This window comes from Teleopsis dalmanni, chromosome 1, assembly GCF_002237135.1.
Source record: "Teleopsis dalmanni isolate 2A chromosome 1, ASM223713v2, whole genome shotgun sequence".
Classification (NCBI taxonomy): domain Eukaryota; kingdom Metazoa; phylum Arthropoda; class Insecta; order Diptera; family Diopsidae; genus Teleopsis; species Teleopsis dalmanni.
The window spans coordinates 172,876,217-172,893,138 of record NC_051846.1 but is presented as its reverse complement, the minus strand read 5'-3'; the positions used below and the strand labels follow the sequence as shown (position 1 = coordinate 172,893,138).

General features: G+C 29.2%; 3 protein-coding genes across 6 annotated transcripts in view; 1 reads left to right on the top strand and 2 right to left on the bottom strand.

Annotated features, from left to right (window-relative positions):
• LOC119670206 (ADP-ribosylation factor-like protein 5B) overlaps positions 1–12,518 on the bottom strand; it is a 30,859-nt gene extending 18,341 nt beyond the window's left edge. Inside the window, exons 1-2 of one of the 4 annotated variants that reach the window (XM_038080370.1) lie at positions 12,473–12,518; positions 11,652–11,884 (exon numbers count right to left, since the gene is read on the bottom strand). In XM_038080370.1, coding sequence (XP_037936298.1) covers positions 11,652–11,697 — 46 coding nt within the window. In that variant the 5' untranslated portion in view covers positions 11,698–11,884; positions 12,473–12,518. Of the gene's footprint in view, positions 1–11,651; positions 12,192–12,306; positions 12,384–12,415; positions 12,435–12,472 lie in introns of those variants that run through there. The other 3 variants (XM_038080371.1, XM_038080369.1, XM_038080368.1) reach the window with 3 other exon arrangements.
• A 1,299-nt stretch (positions 12,519–13,817) lies between these two features.
• Positions 13,818–14,136, top strand: LOC119670484. Its single transcript, XM_038080760.1, has one exon. It carries the CDS (start codon positions 13,873–13,875, stop codon positions 14,074–14,076), a length of 204 nt encoding a protein of 67 aa, XP_037936688.1. The 5' UTR covers positions 13,818–13,872; the 3' UTR covers positions 14,077–14,136.
• A 700-nt stretch (positions 14,137–14,836) lies between these two features.
• The window catches only part of LOC119666731 (trichohyalin-like), a 3,972-nt gene continuing 1,886 nt past the window's right edge, over positions 14,837–16,922 (bottom strand). Inside the window, exons 2-3 of the mRNA XM_038076014.1 lie at positions 15,112–16,907; positions 14,837–15,047 (exon numbers count right to left, since the gene is read on the bottom strand). Of these exons, the coding sequence (XP_037931942.1) occupies positions 14,996–15,047; positions 15,112–16,907 (1,848 nt within the window). The 3' untranslated portion in view covers positions 14,837–14,995. The remainder of the gene's footprint in view (positions 15,048–15,111; positions 16,908–16,922) is intronic.

Genomic DNA, 16,922 nt, shown 5'->3' with positions numbered 1-16,922 from the left:
ATTGCACAACTATAATAACTAATAACTAGCGATACCAGAAGGAAGTTACAAATAGTCAGACTCTAACGGCTAACGAAAATATGGAATTCCGAAAACAGAAGCGTAACTACACACTTTTGAAATCTGATTTAAGAAAAATTAGTAGTTTTTTAAAAAAGAAATTCATATCAATAAATTGATAATAACTGAATCTTGATAATAAAGATAACTAATATAGTTGGAATACTTGGTACGTCTTAAATTATATATTCTGTTTTGTAGTTACATTTTATTCAACTTTATCAAGTTCCTATAATTCCATTAAACAATAAAATCTGAGTACGTAATTCATATCAAACTATACAATCTGTTCTATCGACCAACCTTTCCTACCTCAATCATCTCTATTTTTGTTTTATTGATCTTTGGATATTATTGATCTAAATACTTGGTACATCACAAAGTATATAAATTGTTATATCGCTCAACTTCAGCTCTATCAAGTGTCCATTCCTCTGATATTCAATAGAATCTGAATATTTATAAATTCGTTCTATAGATCAACTTCTTTAAACTCCATCAAGTCTCTATTCTCGCTATAAATATAAAGTATGAGTACTTGATACATCTTAAACTGTGTAACCTATTTTATCGATTCACTTCATATAACTCCATCAAGTCTGTGTTCTTTCGTTAATAAATATAGTCTAAGTACTTGATGCATTCCAAACTATATAATCTGTTCTATCGATGAACTAATTTGAACTCTATCTCGTTATTATCCCTAACTATTTATTCTCCCTAACTCTTTATTCTCCCTTTAAACATAGATTATTAGTAACTTATAGACATTTAACTACATAATCTGTTCTATCGATTAATTGTATAATTCCATCATGTTTGATTAAGATAAAGTACATGGTATATGGCGCATTGCAAACTATACGAGTATAATATGTTCTATTGATCGACTTTATTCAACTCTATCAAGTCTCAATTCTTCTATTCTATCAAAGAACTTTATTCAACTCATTAACTTCTTGGTGAAATGCATCAATTTTGAGTGTATCTGCCCTCATACAATCTATATATGATATATGTCAATCAACTTCTTCGTAGGTTTTGACATTTTATAAAAGGGAATGTATGTAATGAATTCCATTCAAATTATTATATATAAATAAAAATATATGATGTTCTTACTTTCGCAAAACATATGCTTGAAAAGTCTATGTCATGAAGTTATATCAAATGAAAATTTATTATAATTAAGAAATGAGTATTACTAGTAGTGCTCGTAGACATCATGTTTATATAAATAACATGAGGTAACAAAAACTTAAAGCAGTTAATGTAATTAAATTTTTTACTAAAATAAACAAAAGCTGCAAAAATAATAGCTACCACATACAATATTCTTATCAGTATGACATCAAGACGAATAGAAGACAAATTAATTACTGCAGATAATTACTATGAAACTAAAGTAAATTAATATAAACCATATTAGTTTAGTTTAAATTATACTTATTTATAGGATTGTCTTCGATTCTTTTCCGCGCAATTAATTAGCTTCATTATTTTATTATTTTATTAGCTCAATATTTTAAAGTTATCGAAAAATAAAGGAAAGGACTAAAATAAGAATTACGGTATTTATGTTGAAGCCACTCTAACATATCACCAGAAATCGATTCATTCGTTCGTTCTGAAAATTTTGATATGCAAAATGTTACTTAATCTGCCCAACTGAGCTCCGAAAACTTCTATTTATATATATGTACGATTTAGAACGACCAATATATAAGAAGTCATGACGTAAATAAACAATAAAGCTAGATACAATGATTATTGTAAGTAAAATAATAAAAATAAAAAATCGATTTTCACCTAAGGATTGTTTCTTGAACACAACAACACATCTTGCGTCGGGGTTTTAAGAGGATGGAACTATTATGGAACTATTACGAACTCCAATCGCGTGATAAGACGATTAAATGAAGTGTCAACAATTATTGGGACATTAGCAAATTACTGAATAAAGGGCGAAAAATTTATTTAGAGAAAAATAGTAGATTACACATATCATTGATCACCCGGCAGACCTTTATTAGAAAATTTTTATTTTTTTTTTATTCCAAACCACTTTATTAAAAAACCTAATAACTATCTATAGCTATAACACATTAAATAATTTAAAAAATCTGTATGACTAGATATCTGTCAGTATCTAGTCAGTACATTTGGTCAGAAGATTTCTGTTTCTATTTTAGGGGGTAATGGTACGGCCATATAAGCTGAACTACTATCACGAATAGAGCATAATCCCTTTTCAAAATTCATCAGGGATGTGTAAGGGATCAGAGATCTGCGGTATTAAAGAGAGATAAAAGTCGAGGTTAACCATAAAGTTTTAATCTACATTAAGAAATTTCTTTAATCTCCATTCAACCATTAAAATAAAATAAACTAAAAATAAATCAATTCACGGTTGCAGAAGTGCCAACAGCTCTCCAACACGGCAGAATGCCTTGGTAAACTTTATTCCAGATGTGTAACTTCGAGCTATACAGTGAATGTGTTTTTAAATTATTTAATAAAATAAAATAATTTGTGTTAAAATAAAATTAAGAAAAATACACAAAATAAAATTAAGAAAAATATATCAAATAAAATATATAAAATAAAATATAAAGAAATGAAATAATTAAAAAATAAATAAATTAAAATATAATGTATACCCCGATTATCATATTCAGAGTTCCTATTAAAGTCATGTATCTTAAAGTATTAACATTATGTAGTACGTAATAGTGGCTGTAAATACGTCATATATCATTCGTCGAACTCTTTTATGGTTTTCGGTTTAAGTTTCTTATCAGACATTCTACTCCATGCGTCAGATTTTATAATGCTTGCAAAATTTCTTTGCTTACGAATTTATTTTATTGTTCATAAAATGATTCATTTTATTTAATATTTTGTACTTTAAAATAATTCCATTTTTGCTCATATCAATGCCAATTCTTTTTTAAGTCTATTATCTATAGTAAAATACAAAGAAGAAAAGAACAGGAAATTTATCACAAAACGACTCTGACTGATGCGATTACCAAAAATATAATTTTTTATAATTTTACTGCAAATTTTTTTTATAATTTAATTTATTTTTTATTATTTGTTTGCCAAATTTTATTAAAACTTAAGTTTTTTATCTAAAATTTTTGTATTTTTATTTTAATTCCTTTTTTTTTTGGCACCCATTTTTTGCAGTGTGAATGCAAGTCATCACTTAAGTGTAGTAGCTTTAAATCTGTATCTGTAGATACATTTTATTCTTTGAAGAGACTGAAAGACTGAATTAATTTAATTGACTGCAACATTAAATGCTACGAAAAAATGCGGAACGATGAATTTATTTTATTTTATTTTTACGTCACTACATAATATACAAGTATGTATATATAATTGAATTGTGCGTGACTTTGTAAGATTTTTATTATAATGAATTCTTAATTTTTCGAAACAATTAAATTGCTTTTTTGTTACAGAATTTATTTTTTATGTCTTTTTATATAAAAAATAAAAAGGAATCATTTTTGTTTGTAAGAAAAGAAATTATATAAAATACATAATGGGTCCCACATCAATTAAAAACTCCATAAAAGTTTTTTCTTATTGCCACCGCCTCTATGAGTGAATGATAATAGGTAAATAGTGTCTACATTATCTACTATATATGTTATTTGTCAAAATCGAAACGAAAGCGCTTAACATTGCTAGAATTTAACATATAATGACACTTTATACCTATTGGTCAAAAAAACAACAGGGATGGAAAAATGAATATTATATTCTGTACAAATTGATTAAAAAAAGCGAAAAAATTGTGTGCAGACTGGAAATAGATGTACTCAACGCCAATTTTCCTTTAGTTCATTCGATTCCGCGACCTTGAATATAAAAACCAAGTACTCCCACCAACAATCCCTCGCAATCAAAAAAAAAAATATCTTAAATGTGACTACTGGGTAATTACAAGACTCATCGAAAAGAAAACTGAGGTACTGCAAAGCGCAATCTATTAATTTTCAACAAATAATTTGAACGAATTGTAGATCTCCACAGAGTTCGTTCCACACACTCTGATGGACCAGCAAAAAGAATGGAGAGTTCAGCATTGCAAAGACATTTATAACCTGTTCTAGAAGTTTTCCACGTGCATACCATCTATTGTAATTGTTAAAAAAACTAGAAGTTTATAATATAAACCAAAAACAAGATGTCAAAGTGAAGTATAGAAGTCGGAAGTCCCCAAAAGATAGAACAATATGCTTTGAAAAGTACAAAATTAAATAAAACTAGACCACGTTCAAATTAAAAGGAATTGCTTAGAATAAATTGATATCAGAATGTCCAATGATAAACGCGGAATATTATCTGCGAGTTTTACAACAGTTGTTATCCAGAATTTAGCAAACTGTACCAGAAAATCTAGAGCCAAAAAGTCATAACAGGAGATCTGTTGGAGGACACAGAATTTTAGTTGAAAATTCTACATGAATTGTAGACCAAAATTCAACACACTTGACCAGAAAATCGAGTGTCAAACAGTCGTATCAGAAGATCAGCTGGTGGAAGCATAATAATATGTAGAAGTTTTTAACAAATGTGGTCCCGAATACAACATGTTTTTTCGAAATATTGAGACCCAAGTAGTTTAGTTTTGCTACCATCATTGTACTTAAGTTTTTAAGCAAAAATGAATCATTACTATCGACCATTCACTGTAATATTCCGATATTGCTGCATGGCTATTACCCAAACTGTAATTTACAATGTGAGGAAGTTGAAACGATATCATTGAGATCATTCAAAAGGCTTCAATAGATATGCTAATGTGCCGAAATATTAACTGAACCTTTCCAGTTGATACGATAGTAGATTATTACATTAAGAGCTTGGGTAAGTTATGCTTTAGCCATCGAATTTTGCATCCTAAGTCATACTTAAGTCAATATTGAGACCAAAAATAAGACTGCGAAATCGCATTTTGTATCTCTTCTCAACAAGTCTATATGCATGAATTTAATAATTTTCAAAGAGAATTTAATTGCAATAATAATTTTATTTGTGTTCCAACTTTTGCGAGTTAACTATCATAGAAATCTAAAGATAGACAATTACTGATAATGATGACATATTCAATGCAATTGATTTTTTACTTAACATAATTTGTCATTGAATTGAATGTCCTTAACAAGTGTGCAATTCAAAAGGATAGACTGCAATTACATTAATGCACTGGATGCACTTGATACGTTGTCTTGAAAGGGACTTCGATTTTTCACTTTCAATCGAAAGACTTGTAAAAAAAAGTTTTCATTACTAAAATAATATTAAAAAAACTAAGCAAACTTATAAATATACATATGTGTATATAGTATAATATGACTTGAGATACAATAAAATTAAATGTACACTGAAGTAGAATTTATGGAGTGTAGCACGCACGCACTACTGTCCTTTTACTTAAAGGCGAAATTTAAGTTAATTGTAATTGACATTGCTTGGGCTTCTTAGCTTAATTTTAGAACTTGTAGCAAAAGAATATAATATATTATATATATGAGTATTCAAATAAGGAAAAAAATATTGTATACTCTTTAAAAAATTAAAAGTACACGATTATTATTCATTTGTGTGTTATTTTCGCTTTGCCCATTATTTTAGTTGAATGAATGTCATGTGAAATCGTGAGATACAATTTTACAAACCATTTAATCTTTTTGGAGCAAAAATGTAGGTTAATTTCTAATGGGGATTTCTTTCGCTTGTAACATTACACTAAAGAAAGGTGTTATTATAATTTCGTATAAACACTAAAAATTATTAAAAAATATTGCAGTTGGAAAATAAAATTATCTAAGTAAAAATAGAATTAATCTACTGTAGTACCAGTCAAGTACTTTACGTATATAACTTGTATCTACAAATAGCTCAGAATATGACATCATTATACTTTACATTTATTTTCCTCATTTAACAATGACAAATGTCAAATATTATATACTAATCTATCCTCTGAGAGATTTAAAATGCAATTAAATCATTAAGGGGAAGTAACTAGATTTTTTAGATACTAAAAATTGCTTTTACAAAATAAATTAAGTTTTTTAATGATTTTAAAGGTTAATGTTTCATGGTATTATGAAGTTCATTTATTAAAACAAAGAGACATTGAAGGAGCAATTTATAATTAAATTATAGATGACAAAACAGTACCGAATTTTTATAAACGGATGGTCTATATCTTAAAATTGACATAAGTAATATACTTCTGCGTTTTTAGCAATAAATATACGAGGGCGGTTTGTTAAGTCAGTGACTTTTTGAATTTCCAGTTACTCCAAATGCAACAGTGCTGCCGTCAGCTGTAATCTACCAGTGGGCAACTTTCTAATTTTGAGCAAGCTACGTCGTTCAGTTGGTGTTTGATAGCCGTTCAAAGCAGACAACGTCGTGAATTTTAACGAAAATGGAAAAAAGTGAATTTCATGTGCTAATTAAGCATTACTGGCCAAAATCTACGAATTGGGATACGAATTGCTACCCCATCCAGCATATTTTGCAGATTTAGCCTCCTGCGACTATTTTCTGTTTCCAAACCTAAAGAAATAGCTGAGCGGTAAGAGATTTGAGTCGAATGAAGAAGTTATTTATTTTGAGAGCTTTGAGAAAACCTATTATTTGGTAAGAAAATAAGAAAAACGCTGGACTAAGAAAGTAAGAAAAGTATCGAGCTAAAAGGTGATTATGTAGAAAAATAAAATGTTTATTTGCCAAAAAAAATTTGTTTTATTCAAAAAGTCACTGACTTATCAAAGCGCTCTCGTATAACAGAAGATAAGCAAGAAGCCCGGACGCTGCATTTATAACCTCTCCGACTTAAATTTGACACTTAATCCTATTCGTGCTGCCACCTATTTCTATTAATTTAGCCTCTGGCACCTGAGTCCACATGGAAGTAACAGAGGTGTGTCAACATCTTACTAAAGCGTATAAAAGTAAAAGTAAAAGTAAAAGCATAGAATCAGACAAGTTTGAAGGTCAGATGCCTATAATATCACTTACAAAACAGCGACCCGGACGTATTACTAAACTATGGAACAAAGGTTAATAACTTCTAATTTTCGAAAATTTTTATGAACACTTCTATAAGGGAAAAAAATAACACTTATTTGCTGTTAAACACGAATAGCTTATGTACAAAGACGCTTATTTGCATAATGGAATTTAACATCCATATATCGAACAGAAGAATTAGCATACTTAAAATTAAAATATAAGTGATTTAAAATAATTATCTAGGAGTTAGAATAATGCGAGGAAAAACAAACAATCTGCGGTAATCTGTATTTAGTACTATATCAACGCTAAATGTCGGTTACAAATCCCTATTGGGTTATAGCAGCTAGATTTCACACTAATTGTAATATATAGAAATTAATAATTTATAAAGGCTTGTTGCCCATAACCCATAGGTTATGGGATTATTGATGAGTCTCCAAAGAGCCTCATGGACTGATATAATGTAGAATAGTTTGACTCATTAAAATAAGAATGAGTGGACTGTTCCTCACAACACACTCGACTTGTGTGTCTTTTAATTATTAATTAATATTAAACATATTAATTTTAATATTATCTATTTATTTACAATTATAGCATTTTTATAGTAATGACTACAACTATAAAGAAATATATTTCTTCACAATTGACGTATATATTAAGCATATATTTGAAATAATTCTTTAATCGTCTTAAGGTTTTTTTTTTCTCGTATTTTCTTATACTCGAGGGTGGGTGTAATGTATTGAACGTACGTCCATGACCGAACTTATTTTCATACACATTATGCCATTTGCAAGGTTATTTAATACAAAAAAAAAATGTATCTACGAAATACAAATTAGTTTTTTATGCTGAATTCATACGATTTCAGACAACGCAGCGTTTGGTAAAATAATTTGACTTTCGAAACCATTTTTGGTAATTGAAATGGAACAAGTACGACTTGAACAACTTAGATACTAGTATCTGTATCTAACTATGCTATGTTGTATCTCTACTGCATTGGAATTTTATTACTTAGCTTGAAAGTAAAACTGTTTACATTTGAAGCATGAAACCAGTGCAGAGAAGTTGTTGATATAATTTTCAAAATGATTTATGAGAATCTCATCAGTAAAGTGTAAACAGTGTAACTGACCGTAAACAAAAGCAATTTCTGTAGATAAATTTCACATGCGAATACTTTTGTTTAAAATACAAACAATGAAGTAAACAAAAACGCATTATTAGCTTAAGATTTTTTAATAAATTCAGTTTCAAACATGTGGAATATAATGAAAAAATTTTCTATTATGCATTTATGAATAGAGTTGAATTTCCTTAAAATAAACACAACTACTCTTGACTTTCAGCTTTTAATCAAGCTACTACAAATAATATAGAATAGAATATAACAGGATTCTCGACTCTCAGAGAACCCTTAAAGCAAAGCGACTACTGTAGAATGTTTGATTTAACAATTGCTTCTAACCGAACTAAGCAAAGATGTGAAGAGGATTTTCTAAAATCAAACAGGGATAGAAGCTCCCGGCTCTATATTCTTTTTCAGAGACAGATGAAATGATACGAGATAGTTACAATGATTTTATGTAGAAGTCTAATTCCATTGCACACAACTTATATAGAATTAAAGTCAATAGTTTCTAAATGTTTAAGAACTATTTTTCCACAATTCTACAGTTTCTACACCAAACAGAAGTAAACTCATTTTAAACCACTAAATAAGACACAATGGCTTTAAAGCCAACTAGGCGTCAAATAGTCAAATCAAACTAAAATCGTCAAATTGGAGAAATATTGACACCTCACAATGACATTAATAAATATTAAGATAATGGTCAAACATGAACAATGTCCTGTCTCTTTTTAGTAGATGCAACATAAATCCTATTTTAATTATCACGAAAAGGGGAAACTGGAACTGGATCGGTGACATGTTAGAGAACCCTATCATCTGCAACTGCCCTAAAATTCTCAGTGATTAATAAAATCTGGAAGGCTAAAAACGTTATAAAATCGCAGTATTTTGAAAATAGAAAATAAAAGAAAATAAATATAGTAAACCGAAAGCACTTCCTAATAATCACAACATCTGAATAAGTTTTGCTAAGAACCTATGTCATCGTGGGATTTAGACAATATAAGAAAGATAAAATTGATAATTTGACATTATTGGTATTTACAGAATGTGATGAACAGTGGATTTTCTATCAAATAATAGATACTTGTAGGTAATGTGAAATGATTAGTAAAATCAAAATAAGAATAACAACCCGAAGAATTAGAAGTAGAAAAGGGATAATAAAATAATATGCTGAGGAACATATGGAAATCAAGCCAAATATCTCATAAAACGAAACCCCGCATTTTCGAATTAAATATAAAATCTGTGCTCTTCTATGGCTTTAAACCATAGAAACATTCCAAGCACATTGAATAGAGACCTTCATAAAAAACTGTTTGCATAAAATACTTAATATAAGATGGATTGAAAGAATAAGAAATGAAGACCTGTGGTGCCGTACACAACAAAGAGCCATTCTAGTTCAGATTGATCGACGTAAATAGCGATAAATTAGCCACACAAGAACAGCACTAACATAAAACCCTCAAGGCTCTAAAGGGCCTGATGCACCAGCACAAACTTGGTGTAAATCTACAGAGAGAGAACTCAATAATGCAAATTATAACCGGAATGATATATGCCGCAATGCACTCAATAAAGTTCGGTATAGATCTATGGTAGAGGGCCCTATGCTCTACGAGGAGAAGAGAACAACAGTAAGTAAGTAATAATATAATAAAAAAATATGACAACAAAACATGTATATATTTTTTTTAATTAATTTAAATTTTTAGCAGCTGTGTAAATAAACTGTTTTGAGTTTTGCTTAATATGCTCTATCAGTGATCTTTGCAATAATTTTTTTTGATTTCAACAATTCATACACAATTTTAAGACTAAGTTTTATAGGTTAAGAATTAACCCTTAGGTTAGGTTTCAATCACCTAAGTCAACGTCATACTTGACTTGTGGTATTTAAATTTGAAGATTTGTCAATATGTTGTTGTTTTACCAATGTTACGGTATATCTCTCAGCACAAATGCATAAACCACCGCTATATTTAAATGCAATTAACTATTGAAGTTGTTGTTATTAGTAATATTCATCACATATTTACCTCTTTTTTTTAAATACTAGTTTTTTTCCTTAAATTGGATATATAATTTAATAAAATTGTATATATTAAATTATATATTTTTTGTACTCAAAGAGTAAAAAATTGTGTTAATAAAAGCAATAAATATTACTAACAAAATTAAAGTAAATTATATATCTATTCCCCTATGATGAAATGCTTGTCGGAAATACTAATTGCAGACATAAAAGAGAAAACTCTCTTTGGCCTGAATTTGGTTGATTCATGGGCGATACTCAAACAAAAATTAAACCGAAAAAGTAAACAAAATTTGTTAGTCATTTACGCTTTTGTTGAGAATTACAAGTTAATTGACCTTTAAGTGAACATAAAATATTATTCGATATATTGAGATACATCTCAATTAATTTCTTCTCAGCAAAAAATCAATTTAAAAATATAAAAAAAAATTTATACATAACATATAAATATAAAACTGTAAACATTTTTATTTGAAAAAAAAACAACTTCTATTAGGTCTTTGAACAATACAACGGTTCAACAGACTTAAATAGATCCATAGAATAAACGTAATAAATAGACCGAATAGATATTTGTTTTAGGCCGTGTGCGAATTCGAGTGAAATGATGATAAATTGACGGAAATAGTAAATTATGTCGGTATGCTAGTAAATGTTGATATTTACCAGAATTTCGAGTTGGGTAAATTAGACCAAAATTAGGTAAATTAAATTAAATTAAATTAAATTAAGTAAATTAAGTGCTATAAATAAATAAATAAATATTTACATAAGTGCAGTGCGAAAAATCCCTAAGAAATTTCAATTCAATTTACCTCCATTTACTCGTACTCGCACAGGGCCTTAGAATTCATTTCTCCAATTACATTAAACATTTCTTAATTTATGTTCTATGTACTTGTAAAGCATAAAATGGATGGTCTAAATATTTAAAATTTCTTCATTTTTTAAAAAAAATAATTTCTTTTTTAATAGTTATTAACCAATAACAATAAAATGCAACTGTTATACAATTAACGTTAATTACGTTTAATAATTACCATCTATTAATTAACTATTCAATTAGGTCGTACAATACAACGGTTCAACAGGTTTAAATAGATTCCTAGAATAACCGTAATAAACAGATCGAATAGATGATATTTGTATTACAATGGATCTCTCCAATTACAATAAAAATTTCTTAATTTATATTCTATGCGCTTTTAAACCATAAAATAGATGGACTAAATATTTAATATTTCTTCATATTTTTTTTTAAATATTTCCTTTTTTAATTGTTATTAACCAACAACAATAAAATACTTTATGAAGTAAACTGTTATACAATTAACGTTAATTACACTTAATAATTACCTTCGTTGCCAAACATGCTCCACAATTTTGATAAAAGCAAGCCCATGTTGAACGTGTATTTGTATTTATTGTTGTTTTTGTTTTTGTTTTTGTTTTTGCTGATGTTATTTGACTTGCAAGACTGACTGTAATTTAAAATCCAAGAAAGAAGCACTAACAATTTTTACACCAAAATGCCACCATAAACGTTTCTGTTACTATTATGACGTCGTATATTAAGCAAAATTGCGCCACTAGTTTAAGTTAAGAAATTTATTTGAAAACATTTATTTAAGAGCAAAAAAAAAGCGCATTATAACGAATAAGAACACAAAAAAAAACAGTGATTAAATGGCAAAATTTTAAAACTGCGAAAAATATTAATCAAAATCCAGTTACGGTCACACGGCAGAGATAACTTTCACTTGTGTAGATGTTGCGCTCCTTCTTATTGCTGTTAGCTAACGGAATCGAAGTGGAGGGCGAGCGCTGGTCAAATATTAACAGAACACAAATACAATTTGACAATATATATCGGAAAAAATAAGAAATTAATTTTTTTTACAAACTTATTAAAATTTTTGTAATTATTTAACAAATTATTTTTTTTTTGTGATTTATTTTAATGCTCTTTTACGATTTGATATCAGTTGAACCTTAACACTTGGCATTTTACATGTATCTAAAGAAATGCATTTGTTATCAATTTCTAGAACACATTTTATGTTATGTCGCAAATATATTATTTATTAAATTATAATTTAATTAAATTAAATAATTCTCACACACGTAACGCGTATATTACAAAAAAATAGAAAAAACTAAGTAGAGTGCGACAGTACCCAATATTCACGCATGAAATGTCGAGAAATAATGTTTGACATTTCGAAAAAAAGAAATGAAATATAAAACAAATGCAAGGGTTGCCCTATCATAAAATATGTATAACAGTTGAAAATGTATGCAAGTAATTGTCAAAGTTGATGCTAATTGGTGTTATATCGTTTTCGATTAGTAAATCTAGATTCAATCAAGATTTATTTACGGTCTGAAAAATTTTTTCGCCCAATCGGGTGTTTTTAGAGTAATACAATATATTTGTAGTAGTCATAGACATTTATATATATTTTAAATAGATATGTCAAATCAAATCACACTTTAACTGTCAAGTCATATAAAACAGCTATTAATTTCAAGCTAATCTTGCTATTCTGGCAAAATATTTAGAGTGTTATAAATTAATATCAAGTGTTATACATTTTGATCGAGTTTTATCAATCGTAAGTGAAAATTGCACTAAAAGTGGACCTCGATTAAGAAAATAACTCTAGATTTACGGCATTTATTGGGTGTTAAGTTTGAGAGCAGCAATTATTGAATTATACTAAAGTTTTAACATAACTAAAAGCATTATTGTTGTTATTATTACAATGTCATTTAAAAAAGACACTAAATAAGGTCCTTCTTATATATTATATATTAGACACATAAATAAAATTTAAAATTAATATAAATACCATTATAATGTCAAATTCGACACATGTGTGTTTAGTTAAATGTTAAACCCTAATGACATGTTTACATCATAGTAATTAACTCGACGAATACTTAACGAATATATTTTCACATAAAATCAAAACAAAATGCTTACAAAAATGTATTGGTGAGATTTGGTATATGCTAATTGATCTTTCAATGAAATATGGAATTATAATTTAAGACAACCGAACAATTAAGAGAAACATATATAACATTAAAAACCGAATTCTTTTAACTGAAATATTTTCTTCAGTTATATCAACTTTCTATATCTATTAATTTGCTTATCTATAATTATTTATCTATAATATTTATGTAATTACAAATTTTTAAAATCGTTTACATACATAATTTTCGTTTCGTAAATTTTAAGCGCTAAGTATAACAATCGAAACAAGTTTATATCACTCTAAATATTTTAGCAAAATAACAAAATGTAATTGAAATAATTAAGTTTTGTATTTTATGCAAGTTGAAATATATTTGACGTTAGATAACCGAATCGTGAATATCATCAGAAAATTACAAAACTGTCACATCTAGTACAATTGCAGTATAACACTTGAAATTTGTAATGACATTTAATTGAAAAACAGCTTGTCAAGAGCAGCGTCAAGAAGATTATACTATTTTTAATAGTTATTCTTTCTTGAAAGAAATTAATTATATTTCTGTGATATAAAAATAAAATTTATCTATAAATATGAGAAAACGGGAACTACAAAGTATAACTCTAAAGCTTTCAGAGCTAAATGAATACGATTATGTGAAAATCGAGCGTACATTAGCAAAAACTGATGAAAAGCCGGGAAGTACTGAAAAGGAAGATGGAAAACAGTCACCTATAGCAAATGTTGGCCCCAAAACATCTAAAGAAATAAATGATCGCTTGAACACCACTATGTGACTGTAAAGAGCTCATAAAACTTTAGTCTATACATAAAGTTCTATTTAATTTTATGCTTATTTTTTAGATTTTACAAAATAAATTATGTATAGCAGAAAACTAATAAAATTATTTAAGAAGCAAATGCCTTAGTTCCTATAATTGATTTATATTGGTAAACTTAGTGATATAAAAATAGTAAGTATTTGTACATAAATAATGTGAATAAAGTATTAATTTGGAATATTGTGAAATTATAGGTATTAAAAATGTCATGCGGCAACAGATTTCAAATCTCCGAACAGTGGAATGGAAGGTGAATCACTAAGACTGTATCAAATACACTGACTTACAAATGTACTCTAAGTAGTTATAAATATATATAGTATATTCCAAATATGAATATACAATCTTTAAAGCAATTATAGTATTTAAATAATTATAATGAAAATATTTATTATACATATATATTTATTAGAACCAATGGACTTTTTCATAGTAGTCTAAAGCAGTTCGCAAAATCTGACACAACTATATAATGAGCCAAGACTGTTTTTTAATCTTTCAATATCAACTACAAATATTTTATACAAATATCTAATATAATATTGAACCTATATTCATTAACTTCAAATTGTTTAATATTACTGAATTCTTTATCTGGATTAGTTTGCCAATAACTAAACTTGGTAGTTTCAGTATCTTTAGTGATGCAAAATGTCAATTACTCAAAAATCTCCACACAAAAATGAAAACTCTGCTCTTAACATGCTTTTAAAATTTATTTAACATATTTTTCAAATAACATTTTAATATATTTATATATACATATATAATCTTTGTTAAACGTGTTGCTCATGGGTATATCATATTATTTTCTTGTCTTCAGTGTTATTTTATATACAATACAAGACGATTCATTCCGCAAAGAGATTATCCATTAAAATCCAACTAATTTCACAGCCTGATTGAATTTATTAATATAAAGCTTACTGAAAAAGTTTAAGACATTAAATATTTATAGAGCGAAACATTTTATTTGTGCAGTGTACTTACGTTTTGAGATTATCAGATAAAAGTTTCATTATGATAATAGCCAAAAATAAGCTCTGGAGTATGTAATTTCGCTTAATATTCTTAAATGTGTTGATAGAAACTTCCTCGTAGGTTTGTTGAGTAGCGCTATTGCCTCTATATTCAACATCAGATTGTAAGAAACGTCGGGATTGCCCTACATTATCCTTGTCACGTGATTTTTGTCTTGAGTCATCGCGTTCCATAAATCGGCGTAAGTTGTCGTATTGACCACTACGTTTATCATTCAGACGTAACTGCACCTGTCGTAAACTTTCTCGTTCAGTTAATCGACGTAGGTTGTCGCTTTCGTCAATACGTCGAGATACTTCTCCGTTATAACGAAATGATTGCTCCGAACGTGAGTTCTGTCGTTCAGTTAATCGGCGCAGATTGTCGCGTTCATCAGTACGTCGAGATTCTTCTCGCTCATCATTACGACGTAATTGCTCTCGCCTTAAATCCTCTCGTTCAGTTAATCTACGGAGGTTGTCGCGTTCATCAGTACGTCGAGATTCTTCTCGGTCATCATTACGACGTGATTGCTCTCGCCTTAAGTCCTCTCGTTCAGTTATTCGGAGTTGATTATCGCATTCATCAGTTCGTCGAGATTCTTCTCGGTCAACATTACGACGTGATTGCTCTCGCTTTAAATCCTCTCGTTTAGTTAATCTACGGAGGTTGTCGCGTTCATCAGTACGTCGAGATTCTTCTCGGTCATCATTACGACGTGATTGCTCTCGCCTTAAATCCTCTCGTTCAGTTAATCGGCGCAGATTGTCGCGTTCATCAGCACATCGAGACTCTTCTCGGTCATCATTACGAAGAGATTGCTCTCGCCTTAAATCCTCTCGTTCAGTTATTCGAAGTTGATTATCGCGTTCATCAGTACGTCGAGATTCTTCTCGATCATCATTACGACGTGATTGCTCTCGTCTTAAATCCTCTCGTTCAGTTAATCGGCGCAGATTGTCGCGTTCATCAGTACGTCGAGATTCTTCTCGGTCATTATTACGACGTGATTGCTCTCGCCTTAAATCCTCTCGTTCAGTTAATCTACGGAGGTTGTCGCGTTCATCAGTACGTCGAGATTCTTCTCGATCATCATTACGATGTGATTGCTCTCGCTTTAAATCCTCTCGTTCAGTTAATCTACGGAGGTTGTCGCGTTCATCAGTACGTCGAGTTTCTTCTCGATCATCATTACGACGTGATTGCTCTCGCCTTAAGTCCTCTCGTTCAGTTATTCGGAGTTGATTATCGCGTTCATCAGTACGTCGAGATTCTCGATCATCATTACGACGTGATTTCTCTTGCCTTGAGTCCTCTCGTTCAGTTATTCGGAGTTGATTATCGCGTTCGTCAGTACGTCGAGATTTTTCTCGAACATCATTACCACGTGATTGCTCTTGTCTTAAGTCCTCTAGTTCAGTTATTTGAAGTTCATTATCGCGTTCATCAGTACGTCGAGATTCTTCTCGGTTATTATTACGACGTGATTGCTCCTGCATTTTATTTTCGTATTCAGTTAATCTGTTTCGGTTATCGCGCTCCTCAGTACGCACAGATAATTCTCGATCGGAATTTGCTTCTCTGGTAAATTGATAAGAGCCGTCAGTATATCGGGAGTCCTCTCGATTGTCATTAATGTGTGATGTTTTTTGCCTTAAATTATAAGCATACTCTACTCTTACTCTTTCGTTTAACAATCGAGAGAGATTTTTTCGTGCGTTATTATTTCGAAATATTTCGCCTCCACTTACTCTGCGTTGGATTTTCTGCTTGTTATTGAT